At 59.0% G+C, this 13,713-nt stretch overlaps 1 protein-coding gene across 13 annotated transcripts in view; it reads right to left on the reverse strand.

Moving 5' to 3' along the window:
* MYO18A (myosin XVIIIA) overlaps positions 1-13,713 on the reverse strand; it is a 96,644-nt gene that overhangs the window by 18,040 nt on the left and 64,891 nt on the right. For all 13 annotated transcript variants that reach the window (XM_081220028.1, XM_081220026.1, XM_081220025.1 and 10 more), the window contains 14 exons: positions 10,520-10,585; positions 7,332-7,460; positions 6,462-6,605; positions 5,983-6,072; positions 5,732-5,851; positions 5,422-5,533; positions 4,902-5,029; positions 4,416-4,570; positions 2,492-2,615; positions 2,203-2,403; positions 1,544-1,654; positions 967-1,071; positions 553-699; positions 78-191 (listed from right to left, as the gene is read on the reverse strand). In XM_081220028.1, coding sequence (XP_081076154.1) covers positions 78-191; positions 553-699; positions 967-1,071; positions 1,544-1,654; positions 2,203-2,403; positions 2,492-2,615; positions 4,416-4,570; positions 4,902-5,029; positions 5,422-5,533; positions 5,732-5,851; positions 5,983-6,072; positions 6,462-6,605; positions 7,332-7,460; positions 10,520-10,585 — 1,746 coding nt within the window. The remainder of the gene's footprint in view (positions 1-77; positions 192-552; positions 700-966; positions 1,072-1,543; positions 1,655-2,202; positions 2,404-2,491; positions 2,616-4,415; positions 4,571-4,901; positions 5,030-5,421; positions 5,534-5,731; positions 5,852-5,982; positions 6,073-6,461; positions 6,606-7,331; positions 7,461-10,519; positions 10,586-13,713) is intronic.

Here is a 13,713-nt window from a genome sequence, read left to right on the forward strand (position 1 = left end):
GGGTAAAAGCAGCCACTGTCACAGCTCCATTCTCCCTCAGCCCCCCGAATCTGGCCCGGCACACCCCGCATCCTCACCGCCGTCTTGGCTTTGGCGATGTCGTCAATCTGCAGGTGCAGGTCTTCGATCTCCACCTCCATTGCTTTGCGCGCTTTCACGGCTGCTGCACAGGTGAACTCTGACTCCTCCAGCTGGACAGAGAGCCACCCCCGCCCCAGGGAGAGACGTCAGCCATTCCCTGGGGGCAGGAGGGCTGTGCAGGAGGCTCACAGGGGAGAGGGAACCCAGGAGCTCTCCTTCTCCCCTGTTTACTTCAGACCCCAGGGCTGTGATGTGTTGTGTGTGTACCGGCATCTCCTCCCGTGACAGGGGTGGTGGATGCTGAGCCCGTCCATATCATCCGGGGCTTGACAGTCATGCATATAGCATGCGCAGACCCTGGGGAGTCTGGCTTCTCCCCACTTCCCTGTCACCTCCCTTCCCGAGGACTCAAGAACCACTGACAGGGGCAGGAGGGAGAGAGAAAGCTGATGACTTCCTGTCTGCAGATACCTGGTTCTTCAGCTGGGCGATCTCCCTCTTGCTGGGTGCGTTGTTCTTCAGGTGGTCCAGCATGATCTGAGCATCTGCCAGCAGGGCCTTGGTGCGCTTCAGGTCTTTCCGGAGCCGCTTCTCTGACTCAAAGTCTCGCTGGTTCACCTGGGTGGACACCAGAAGCTGGGGCTCTGGGCTCTGCCCCGGGGCCTCCTCCTGTCTTCCCCAAGCCCTCTCCTCACCCTACCCTCACTCTCAGAGATGCCTAATGAGCAATGACAGAGGAAGTGCCAGGACTATGCCAGCTGGTGAGAAAGCCCAGCGTGCAGTGGATGTGATCACCCATCCCACAGGTGATGACAGCGGGCCCTACGGAACCAGCACCCCTCCTGTTCCCAGCTCTCCCTGCGGCAGCCAGCAGTCTCCACTCACCTGGTCACTGAGCGTGGCCACCTTGTTCTCCAGCTCCCGCTTTTCCCGCAGCACCTTCTGCTTGTCCTCATACTCCTCCTCGAGCTGTACTTCCATTTGCTTTAACTGGGAACAGGGGCCCATTCGTCCTTTCAGTGTCTGGTGCCAGCCAGCCCCTTCCCGGCTGGATCCTCCCACCCCGGGAAAAGAGTGGGGCGGCGCTGAGCATGGATGACCCCAGAGGGGCAGACCCTGAATTCAAAGTTCCTAGGGTTTCAAAGCCATCTGGGAGGGAGAGGAGGGACGGCAGGCCATGCACAGGGGCCCAGGCCCGTGTGGGAGCCCTTGCTCCAGAGCCCTTGTGCCTGCTGCTTGGCACAGAAAGCAGGGGGCATTAACTCCTCAAGGGCCTGAGCTTCTCTACAGACCCTGAGAACACACATCCCAGCCAATGCCAGGATCCCGAGTGGAGATTCCTGGTCCTGAATAGCAATGGAAAATAATGTGGCTAAGGTAAAGAAACAGAAAAGCCCTTACTTCAAAGCAGTGATGGGGGAACTGGCATTTATATTGGACAAGTAAGTGCCCATTGCTTTACCTTTTTCTGACATGACTGCCGGGCCTCCTCCACCTCCTCATCCCGACTCTCCATCTCCTTGGAATGGGTCTGCCTCGTCCGCTCCATCTCCATCTCGAGCCGCAGCTTGGCCTGGAGGTGGGTGGGAGTAGGGACTGGGTTTCTTTCCCAGCAGCACCCTGACCCCTCCCCACTGCACCCTGATGGGCCGCTCTCCCCAGGCTTGGGAGCAGGGAACGTCTCCCTTTGCTCCCACCTTGTTTCTATGGCAAGTGGCTTCTCCAGAGAAGCTGAACTCCTTTCCTAGATGTCTGCCACAGGCCCAGAGAAGGCTGCTGCAGGTGGGGGCAGTCCTGCAGCTTTTCCACTTGGCCTCCAGGCTCTAGCTCCCTGAATTGACATGGTAGCTCAGTGGCAGGCTGGATGGGCTCACGGCCTTCCTGCTGCCATGGACTCTGAGCCCCTCACCAGTGGAGGTCAATTAAGATCTGTTCTTGTGGAAAGTACCATGAAAGCTTAATTATCTTCACACTGTGGTTGGCACGGATCAGGTGCTCCCTCAATATTTTCTGAATAAGAGAAGGAATGATCGACTGAACTTGGGATCTTGTCCTCCTCTGGCCCACACCCTGGGGTAGCTGTGGGGACGGCAGTGCCTTCCTCAGCCAAGCCCTCAGCACCTGCTCCAGCATCTGGATGGTCCCCGCCTGCTCATCCAGCTCCTCTTCCTGATCCTTGACCTTGGCCTCCAGGTCTCGGAGCTGTTTCTTGACCTTGGCCAAAGAGGCCTCATCCTTGGACTCTTGGGAAGAAATGTCCTGGAGCTCAGCCTCCAATGACACAACCTTCTGGGTGAATCCCGCAATGTCCATGTCTTTCTCCTGGAGCAAAAGAGAAGATGAGGCTGGCCCTGGGCTGGCCCGAGCCTGTGATGGGGTTGGGGTATGGATGATGGGAAGCCCCACGCACCTCCATCTGCTGCTTCAGGCTGAAAGCCTCGGCGAGGAGCATGTCCTTCTCCCGCTGCAGCTTCTCCCGCTGCAGCTTCTCCCGCTGGGCCTCGTCATGTGCCTGCGAGAGCTCACTGTCAAACCTGCGAGGGAGCGTGGCCATGGCGGCTCCATCAGATAAGGGAAGAGTCCAGGTCTCCAGCACCCAGAGGCCGCCAGGAAGTGGTGCCACAGATATGGACAGGACCCAAGTCAGGGGGAATCATGCAGCCTGAACTTGGGGCCAATGGTCAGGTGACATTCAGGGGTTACAGGTCAGGCCACCTAGGCCCTGCTGAGCAACCTAGTCTGGGACGGGGTGGGTAGGGATTTCATCAAGCAGGTCCAAGGAGCCTTTTCACCAGATGGGCCTCAGAGGGAACCACAGACTGCTTCCAGGGAAGAGGCGGACAGACTCTCCTCTGGCATTAAGTCTCGACCTTTTCCCTTTCAACAGATCAAAGAGTGGAAAGAGGGACCAGGGTGAGGGCAGAGCGGGCATCAGAATGGGTAGAAATGGACGTCCTGCCTTGTCTGACTCACTTTCTACAGTTCAGCTGGGCAACTTTAGAGGGAGCAGCTGGCTGCTGCCCCACCTCTGAGCACCAGGCCCTGGCCAGGCCCACCTGCCCCAGCAGCACCCCTGTCACCCCCAGGACACCCCACACCAGGCTGGAGGCCCCAGTCCCACTGTGCCCGGCTGGCAGCGTGCTTCAACGGGCACACGGTCCACGGTCGGGGGCCTCTTTCTTCACTTCTCCACTTCCCAGCCTTCCATTTCCTGCCCAGTGACGCTACAGAAGGAGCAAATTGCTGAAATTCCTCTTAACACCTTCGCTGAAGAGCTAATGGGCTTCCGGTGGAAAACTGAACAGCTCATCCCCACCCCAACTCCACATCAAAAAAAAAGTAAGAAAACTCCGGGCAGCTGAAACCTAATAAGGTGCCCAGCGGGGAGTGCAGCGAGACGGTAACTAGGCCGAGCTGGCACGGTCATGGGGGTGCTCTGAGCAGGGGCGGGGTGTCCCGCTAAGGGTGTCTGCCACTAGGTAAAAGGGAAGGTGGGGGTAAAGATGAGAACTAGGGAAGCAGAGAGTCACAGAGCTGGGAGGGAGAAATATAAAGCCTTCCTACCTCCCCTCACTCTCTGCAAAGCAGCAGCCCGGCAGGCCTGAGTGAGCCCAGGAGGCCAAGGGTAACCCTGGGTCACTGAAAGGACCCAGCCCTGCCGTCCTCACCCCCAGGGGCGTGGGTGTGGGGCTGCCCCTTCATAAAGGCAACTGGTGCCTCTGCTGAGAACCCGACCCCTGCAGCGGGGAACCGGGTGCCGTTCCCACCCCCTGGGGTGCCCTGCTGTTTCCAGGGTGTATGGGTTCCTTCCTGTTACTACTAGAGGCATCCCATTGCCATCCCCAGCCAGGGAAATTAATTGAGATTGGATTTTCTCCTGTGAGGGCTACACCTGCCCCGCTTTGTGTCACTACCGTAATGAGATGGAAGTGGCACGACAGTTTAACGACATTAGTCAGGAGAGTGTGTTTGTGTAGCTGAGGCAAAAGGGAGAGATGGGGAGCCGGGCGAGGGCAAGAGGCAGGGCCGCCGTGGAGAGGTTCCTGCACGGGCTCTGGCTGACATCCATCCTTCCTGGTCCCAGGCAGGGTGACAGCACGTACTGAGGGGAGCATGTCCGAGAGCGAAGGCCTGAGCAGGCCGTCGGTGGGGCTGTGGTCTGCGTGCTCCTTCGGGGCGAGACCCTGACTCACATGCCAGGATGAGTGACCATGCAGGCAAAGCCCCCGGCCCAATTCAGGCCCCCTCTTCTCTCCCCGCTGGAGGGAGGCGGGGAACCCTGTCTCGGGCTGCCCTAGGAAGTCCTCTGCGCCCAGGGCCGGGGACCCACCCACCTCCTCTGTTTCTTCTCCAGCTCGTGGTTGCGGACCTGCTGGCCCTCCAGGTGCAGCTTGGTGTCCTGCAGCTCGGCCGTCAGCCGCTGGCACTTCTTCTTGAGCTGCTGCAGGGCCCGCTGGCTCTCATCACTATCTGCCTGCAGGTCTCCAAGCTAGGGGGCAAGATGGGGTGCAGGGTCAGCAGCCATTGAGAGGCCCAGAAGTATTGGTCAAAGAGGTGAGGAGAAGGAAGTGGGTGAATGAGGGGGAGATGTGGGGATGAGGGATGAAGTCAGGGTCGTCCAGGGAACCTAAGACACTCTTAACAATAGTTTGCCTTTGGCTGTCCCCTGAGCCGAGAGGCGAACATGTCAACCCTTCCCTGTTGCTCCCAGGGCCTGCCTGGCTCCGGCCATTCCCTGGGCCAACGTGTGGCACCAAGCCCCTCCCAGCTTCTCCCAGCTCGTCCTAGGCGCAGACCTCCGCTTCCTCCCCCAGACTCACCCGCCTCTCCAGCTGCCTCTTGCTCTGCTGCTCCACCTCCAGCTTGTCCTCAAACTCCTGCTGGAGCCGCTTCTTGGTGAAGTCCACCTCCCGCACTGCTCGCTCATACTTCAGGCGCCACTCGCCACCTGTGGGGTGGGGGCACACAAGGGAGGACTGAGCTGCTGAGAGTCCCCGAGGAGGGGCCGAGGGGACGCAGGATGGGGCAGCAGTGGAGTCAGCTGGAGGGACTCGGAAAGGTCCCTGGAATGGTGGCTTCCTCCCAAGGCAGAAGGAGCCACTAGCTGGGAGAAGCCTAGAGAGGGTGATGTGGTGGTCCTCAGACATCATCCTTATCATGGTTGTTACCGCCCTCCACGATAATCGCCTGCACTTACGGGCACCTCTACTTTCTCATCAATTTATTTCATGTAGCCTTAAAACAGCCCTACAGACAGGAGACAAGGGGTGTGGTTTCCTAGGGGTGGGCATCAGAGCTTGCCACTCAGGCCACTTCCAAGTCCTCCAGCCTCCGACCCACCTGTGTCATCGTCATCCACTTCCCCGTTGATCTCAGCTGCCCGGATGAGACGGGCCTCCATCACCTCCATTTCCATCACCTCCGTTTTCTTCTTCAGTGCATCATACTGGGTCTGCAGAAGAGGAGGTTATGAGGTGTGCCATTCCACCCTCTCACTCAGTACCACCCGCGCCCCTGAACCACCGAGACCACAGTCATAAGCTTACCCGGGGCAGACAGGGGTGCTGGGCTGGTGGCAGAGGTGCCACCTATCATTGGGGGAGCAGTGGGCACTAGAGTGCGGCAGCCGCTAGCGTGGTCCTGCCCTTACCTGCAGCTCCTTCATCTCCTTCTCAGCCCGGAGCCTCTCGGCGGTCTCCGCGTCCAGCAGCTGGGAGGCGGACTCTCCCGTGTTACGTTCATCCGTCAGCTCCGATGTCAGCTCTGAGATCTGGGGTTGGGGGAGGGAGTCGCCACCAGTTGAACTGCCTGCCTCACTCAGCTGGAACAGCAGTGGGGGGCCTCCTGGGCTGGGCGCCCTGCGGAGGTGGGCCAGTCTGTCTGCTGCTGGGAGGCACTCACCCGGGTCTCCAGCCGGTCACTGCTGAGCCGCAGCTCGTTCCGCTCCTTCTCCACCTTCTCAAGCTTGCTCCTCAGCTGCTGGATCTCTTCCTAGGGTGCAGTAAGGCGGGCAAAGTGAGCCAGAGGCACTGGGAGTTGTTGGGGCCCAGGAGCTGCACCCTTGGGGTGAATGAAGCTGGTGAAGCTCGGGCCGGGACACAAGGGAGCTGGAAGCCACTGCCTCCCTGGGGCTCCATTCCTAGACCCTTCCCCATATGCTGAGGATGCTTGAGGTCTCATCCTAAGAGGATACCCAGGGGCTCAGCCAGCACCCCAGAGGGATGCCTTCTGTTTGCTGGGCATAGTTCAAGGATACCAGTTCCCTGGACTAAACGAAGGAGCACTTGGGAGCCCAAGACAAGCTGGCAAAACTCTTGCCCACGTGGATCAACCACAGCCCTTCCCTCCCGGCAGCGTGGCCTTCCCAGGCTGTTACGTACGTCTTTGTTCCGGATCTGCTCCTCCGACAGCTGTACCTCAATGAGGGGTCGCACTGTGGTGAAAAGCTTCCACCAGGGCCAGTCCTTCACCCCTTTGTTCTTCTTGATGTTCTTCTGCACACAGCGAATGGCCAGGTCTTGGATCTAAGTTGGGGTGGGGCGTGGCACATAGAAGGCTCTCAGCCCTTAGCCCACCAGGACCCTCCCCACCACCAGCTCAGCTGCTGGGCTGCTCCTCAGGCCACCTGACCCCGAATCAAACGCTCTCTAAGCCACCCCTTGCCCCCAGCCTCCCTCCGTCCCTTAGAGAGTGGGAGGCAGACAGCCCGGCCCTGGGAGCACCGCACTGGGCGCTAAATGCTCCGCCATCATTAGGAATAATTTCGTCTGCTTTATTTGCTGCCTGATTATTTCCAGCACCCTGGCCTAGATGTGCTATAAAACCTAATCTTGCTGAAACACAGGAGTCGGCGGTACTGGCTGTTTTATGGACTTGCTAATAAGAAAAGGAGTCGCTGACACAGCTCCTTAATCTTCACGGAGCAGCCTATGATCCAGAGCCCACCTTTGCCCGGGCCCTGCTCCCCACCACCCTAGCCCTCGGACCAGGCCACACAGCCCCATTGCTGGGTACACGAGCACTCTTGCTGGCACCGGGAGCTGTCCATCCCCTGCCCTGGCCCAGGGCATGCTGCCCCTGGGACGTCCAGCCTCTTCTCCCCTAGATAACGATAACTCATAGCCCCACGACCAGCCTCCTGGCCCGCACGTTCCCTTGAGTGTCCCTCCCCCCTCAGCCCCCCCCCCCCAGGAGCTCAGCTCTGCCCATCTAGGCTGAGGAGTGGGACGGGGATGTCCCTGGAGCAGCACCTTTTTCTTCTTGAAGTGCTGACGGGCCAGGTAGCCCCTGCAGGCTGCCTGGAACAGGGTCAGGTTCCTGCTGGTTTGTTCATCCCGCTGCTCCTCCAGCCGTGCCAGTGTGCCTGCCCGGAAGAACACCTGTGGAGAAGCGGGCCAGGTGAAGGTGGGAGCCTGGGCTGGGGGCAACCCGGCGGAGGAACAAGCAGCTGGCACAGAAAGCCAGCAGGCTCAGAGCGTGGCCCTTGGCCTGGTAAGAGCCTGAAAACCCCGGGGTCTACAAGGAGGGAGGAAGCAAGAGGCTGAGGGAGGAGGGCCAGGCTGGGGGCTGGGGGCTGGGGAGGCTTTGGAAGGGGAGGAGCAAGGTGGGAAAGAGATGAAAGGAGAGGGAGGCCGGAGGGAAGGTATCTGGGACAAGAAGGACGTGAGGCGGCGGCCGGTCATATAGGGAGATGCCCCTCAGCAACACCTATGCTGGCCTCTTCCCCCAGGGCTGCCAGCAGCACTGCCCACGCCCCTGTACCCACGGCCACTGCAGGCCCAGCCACAGGCTCCAGCCGCCTCTGGCCTCCAGCTGCCTGCGATCAGGCGGATGGTGGTGTATGTGTTTAAGAAGGAAAAGGCCCAGGATGCAGTGTGCAGAGGAGGGGGAGGCCGGGGAGGGGGCCCCTCCTCTGCATCCTCCAGGCTCCATTTCATGTCGGACTGTCTCCTCTTTCATGTGCCAACACCCTGCCCCCACACCCAGGTTTCATCTCGTGAAAGAGCCAGTGGGGTGGGTGAGGGTTGGCCCAGGCGAGGGACCTGTCACACGGGTTTGGGGGCTGGAAGGCAGGCGTGAGAGGAACCAGCTGGATGTCCCCACACCCAGCCTTTCCTCTCACTCTTCGGTGCCCTGAGCTGGGACTGGGTAAAATGTTCTGTGCTAAGAGAAGAAGAAGAGGGGGAATCGTCAGGTGAAAAAAAGACTAGTATCCTTGCAGAGGGCAAAGGCCATCTAGGTATACACCACCTCCACCTCGCCCAGAAGACAGAAAATTCCCTTTTGTGGGGCAAAGAGAAGATGTGAACTCCGCGGGAAACATTCAGAACCAATAGACATGGTGTCCCCAGGCCTCCCCCCAGGGAAGAAGTGGGGAGACAGCCCGCACTTTCTGCTGAGAAAGCTTTGCCTCTGGCAGGAACCTAGTTCCCCGAGGCTGGCCTGGGAGAAAGCCAGCTCAGCCCTCTGCAACACGCGGGGCTGAGCGCCTGGGATCTCCCGTGGGTCTCGAGCCCTACCTGAGCCTCCGTTTCCCACAATGTGTGAGCCTGAGATTCCACAGGGGGTGTGAGAGACCCAAGTCTCCCGAGAGGGTGGGCCAACACGCTAGTGTCAGTCTGACTAGGCAGAAGTGAGGTATCAGGGAGGGGGATGGAAAAAGGCCCAGAAACACACCGAGAAGCGAAAGGATGGTCTACAGTCTAGAGCAGTGAGCCTCAAACCTCTCTTAAACGCTGTATGTTTGTGGGGTTAAGTCTTTTTGAGTATTAGGTGACATCTCAGGGCCATCTCTCCCCGTGAAACACACCTATCCATACACATTTTACAAACATCAGGAGGCTCTCAGACACCCAAACTTCCTTGCCTGAACCCTCAGGGTCCTGTGGGCTCAGGTTGAAACCCCCTTTCCTCTGAAGCAATGGGACAAACACACAGGGAATCCTCACTCACCAGCCAGTACTAACCACATCCCAGAAGCGCTGAAACTTCTCTCCCAAACCAGATGTCAGCAAACATCTGACTTTGCCCCTAATTCTGCTCTGAGCGTGAGTGGGCCCTGGGTTTCTCCTGTTTCAGCCAGGCACCTGGGATGATGCAGAGAGTCGGAGATGGCAGCTGGGAAGAGGACCAGTCTGTACAGGCCTTCTTCTACCCAAGACATACCTTGGAGGAGGTGCCAGCCCCAAGGCCAGCCAGCAGTGGCTCAGCCTGCCAGAGTTGACAGGAGCCCACCCAGGGAGAGAGCAAGAGGCTGCAGTGAAAAATCTGACTGCAGGCTTCCCAGGGAGGAAGCTCAGCTGGCCGCTCCTGAGCTTAGAGACAGGTGGGGAGGAGGAGAGCAAGAAGGTGAGCCACACAACGGCAGAGACCAAAACCAGAAAGATGACACGGAAAGAGGGTGGGACCACAGGAGGCACAGAGAACAAGGAAAGAAGCAGAAAACAACAGGATCTGAAACCAAGGAATAGAGACCAGCAGGGACAGCCACAGCCCAAAGGAAAAGGAGAAACCAGGGACAGCACAGACAAAGATAGAGGCAGGGGACAGGAAACGGATCCCCAGTGAGGGCGGGGGCCGAGGGACCAAAACCATGACTCAGAAGGCAGGGAGAACAGAGCTGACAAGCAATACGCAGGACTTTTTTGCGAGCACCCCCCTCCACCTCATACTCCCACGAGTTCCCTCCCTCTCTGCTGACAGATAGGCAGTCCAGAACCCTCCCGGTGGCTCCCCACTGCTCTCCGTCCCACCTTGGCCCTTGAAGCACAAACGTGGATGCCACCTGTCAAGCCTCCCAGTCTCGGGAGACAGGGCTGCCCAGGTTCCCTGCCCCGCGGGAGGGACGCTCGGCTGGCCCTTTGGTGTGGAGCGACGCGGCAGACTGGCACCTGGGGCCGGGTGTGCCTGCCTTTTATGCACAGCGTTCCATTCAGGTGAGGAATTCGGCCTGTGGACGGGCGGTGGTGGCACAGCCTCACCAAGCCCTGCTTGCTCTCTGGGACCCTGGCAGCCCCAGACGACTCACCCAAGGAGGCTCTGCCTTCCTGCCTCTCCCAGCTCTCCCTTCCGTCTTCCCCATTCCCCACACCAGGACTCAGGCCAATTCCGGGCCACCTTCTGACCCACTCCGTCCTGACATCACGGAGGTGTTCCTCGCACTGGACAAGCCAGTCATTCAGAGGGAGGGAGAGTCAAGTTCGCTGCAGCTGGAGTATTTTACTTCCTGGCCCCCAGCCCTGAAGGGGGCAGCTTGAGAGGAAAGGCAGCCCCAGCGTGGCTGTGGTGGGGAAGGGGGCTGGCGGGGGCAAGACCCAGCAGGGGCCCCAGGAGACTCCTGGAGTTGGACTGAGCAGGGAGAGCAGGAGGGGAGGGGCAGCCATGTGGACAAGTGTGACCAGAGAGTGAGGGCGGCCGCCTTCCTGCAGGGACAGCTCACCCGGCTCAGGCCCATGCAGCAGCTGCTCTGTTCCAGGTCCAAGGACTCCAGCAGCTCCTCCACCGCCTACAGAGAGACGCCTCCGTCAGGGAGACCACCCGGGGACTCCCCACCTCCACGCAGGGCTCCGCCCAGTCACTCAGCCCTTCCCGTCCTCCGTTCGGTCCGCTCTTTATTCAGCGAGCACGTTCGGTGGCTTCCGCAGCGTCAGGCCCCGTGCTGGATTCCGGGGATATAAAGATGACTGCAAGAGGAACACGCTCTCTTGTTGGGGAGCGAGACAAGAAAATTGGTGAAGTACACAGAGGAGGAGGCATCTAAGCCAGACAAGGGAGCTGTGGAAGGCACCCGGAGGAGGTGTTGCTTGTGCCGTCTTTAGATACAAGTAAGAATTAGCCAAAGTAGGGGTGAGGGCATCTCAGGCAGAGGGACTAGCATGCGCAAAGGCCTGAAAGCATAACACAGCAGGGAGCACCGAGGAAACTCCAAGTAGTTCAGTATAACTGGAGAGTGGGGAGGGCAGCAGTTAAGGGGCAAGTAGATAGGTGGGCAGGGGCCAAAGCACGTGAGCCTGTGCGCTCCGAGAGCCCCTGGACGGTTCTCTCGGGGAGGGGCATGGTCAGAGTTGCTCTTGATAGAAATCCCACCGGCACATGAGTGGAGGATGCATGGACCCCTTAGGCAGGAATCCACAGGAGAGAAGGCTAGAGCCTGACCCAAAGGGAGGAGAGGAGGGGGAGATGCGAGAGGCCTTAAGGAGATGAAGCCTTGCCCGATGCGGGGGAGGGTTAGACGAGAGGGAGGAAGCTAGGGACGCATGGAGGTTTCTGACTTGTGTGGTAATTAGTTACTGGTGCCATTCTCCAAGGTAGGCAATACAAGAGAAAGAATAGGTTTGGGAGGAGATATAATCAGTTTGGTGTGGGCGTGCTGAGTTTGAGGTACTATAAAGGCGTACAGGTAGAGCAGCCCAGAAAGCAGCTAGATAGAAATGCACGTCTGGAGTGGGAGAGAGGCCCGGGCTAGAGGCATTGATCTGGGAGTCATCAATATATATGCGGTAGTTGAAGTGATGGGCGTGAATGAGGTTGCCCAGGAAGAGGGTGTAGGACAGAAAACAGATAACGGCCAAGGAGGGAGTCTTAAAGAAGAGAGAGACCTTTACTTCAGGGGCATGTGAAAGAAGGGAAGCTTAGAGGGACTGAGAAGGAAAGAACAGAGAGACAAGGGGAAAACCAGGAGCGGCATCAAAGAGGCTGAGCAGAGAATGTTTCAAAAAGAACAGAGCTGTCAACAGTCACACGCTGGCAAGAAGCACAGAAAAGTGCCCATTAGCTCTGGCAACATGGAGGGCTTGGGAGGACAAGACCAGTCCCAGGTGTCAGGGGTGGCAACCAGGCAGCTACCGGTGGAGGAATGAATGGCAGTGGAGCAGGGGCAGCAAGAGGAAACTAAGTGTCGATGGTGCAGGGCACGAGGGAGGGTTGATGGAAGGCTCCTTTCTTTTTTTTTTTTTTTTTTGCGGTACGCGGGCCTCTCACTGTTGTGGCCTCTCCCGTTGCGGAGCACAGGCTCCGGACACGCAGGCTCAGCGGCCATGGCTCACGGGCCCAGCCGCTCCACGGCATGTGGGATCTTCCCGGACCGGGGCACGAACCCGTGTGCCCTGCATCGGCAGGCGGACTCTCAACCACTGCGCCACCAGGGAAGCCCGGAAGGCTCCTTTCCGAACGTAACGTCTGTGGAACGTTTCTCCACTGAGAGAAGAGCCGGCAGAGAAGGAGAGGCCGGAAGAACAGGAGAGAGAGAGAAGACGTATCGCTGATGGAGCAGGTCTCCAGAGAGGCCAAAGGGAATGGGTTCCGAAGCACGGGAAGAAGGGACTGGACGAGGGGAGGGAGGACACCTGTCCCACCCAGACAGGAGCGCTGGGGAAGAAGGAGGCACCTGGAGAGGAGTGTACACAGGCAGGAGGAAGTTGGAGCCCCGATTTTATTAGCGTTTGGAGGCAAGGTCGACTGCTGGGAAGGTGCAGTGGGGGAGGATTTGAGGAGAAAGACGGAGAATGGAATAGCAGAGAAGGAGCTCGGAACAGGGGCCAGGTAAGGATGGAGCACGTGGAAAATGGGGCCCAAGGGTCCAGTGAGCCTGGAGACCGTGAACCTATAGGAATTCAAGTCCCCGCAGTTGTATAAATTTCTCCCACAGCCCTTTGGGAGCCCCAAGCTGAGGAGAGCAGACGCCCAAAGGTGGCCCTTCAGGGCTGGGATTGAGCAGGGAAGGTGCTATGGGAGGCTCAGGAGAGCTGAGGGTGATGAAGGCCGAGTGACCGGAGGGCTGGACCACGGCGTCGAGACTTGAGAGGAAAAGGAAGTGAAGTCAGAAGGGAATGACCGAGTGGGGTCCAGAAATGAGCGGTGTTGATGGAGTCATAGAGCAGGTGTCCTGAGAGGAAGAAAGGGGTCAGATGGGGTCACAGGTAGGAGGCTGTGGTGAGAGAGTTCAGGAGCGGAGAATTTCCAGGGATGATGAGGCGCTGGGTGTAACCATGAAGGGGAGGCGGGAATGGAGGTCAAGGGTGAGAGAGAAGGGGGTGTGGCTGGGTCATCTAGAGCCACACCAAGGTCACCCTGGACACTGGCAGGTCCCGGATGGAGAGGGTAGGGAGAAGGTCTCTGAGGCCTCCATCAGTGTGGGTCTGTGACTCGGGGGGCAGCAGAAGGCAGGCGGCTTCCTGCCCTGTTCTGCACAGCAGTCTCTCTTTGAGGAGAGCCGTCCTAAGGCCTGAGATGCCTTCTGAGTCAGGCTGAGTGCCTGAGGCCAGAGCACAGTGCAGGAGGGTTCCTGGCTCAAGGAGCCCTTTGGCTCTCTGAGGAGTTGCCTCTGGGGGTCAAGGTGACAGCCGAGAACGGCAGGGAGCCATCCCTTCACACAGCCAGGAATTCACCAACCTGGCTGACAAGGGGCCTGCCCTGGGAGCCTTAGGCTCACCCTGGCACCAGGAAGGTGTTGCCACATCAATCTTCCTCCAAGGAGGGATGCCTGCCCCTCCCCTGGACAGCTTCCTGCTGAAGGAACTAGGCCCTGGTGTGGAGGTCAAGGTTGAGGGGCCTGGGTGCTACCTGTGGGGCACTCAAAACACTAGTTCTAATCTGCCACCTGGGAGGCTCTTGGGTGATTGTCTGGCTCACCAG

This window comes from Mesoplodon bidens (assembly GCF_964165515.1).
Source record: "Mesoplodon bidens genome assembly, chromosome: 19".
In the NCBI taxonomy this organism is placed as follows: Eukaryota; Metazoa; Chordata; class Mammalia; order Artiodactyla; family Ziphiidae; genus Mesoplodon; species Mesoplodon bidens.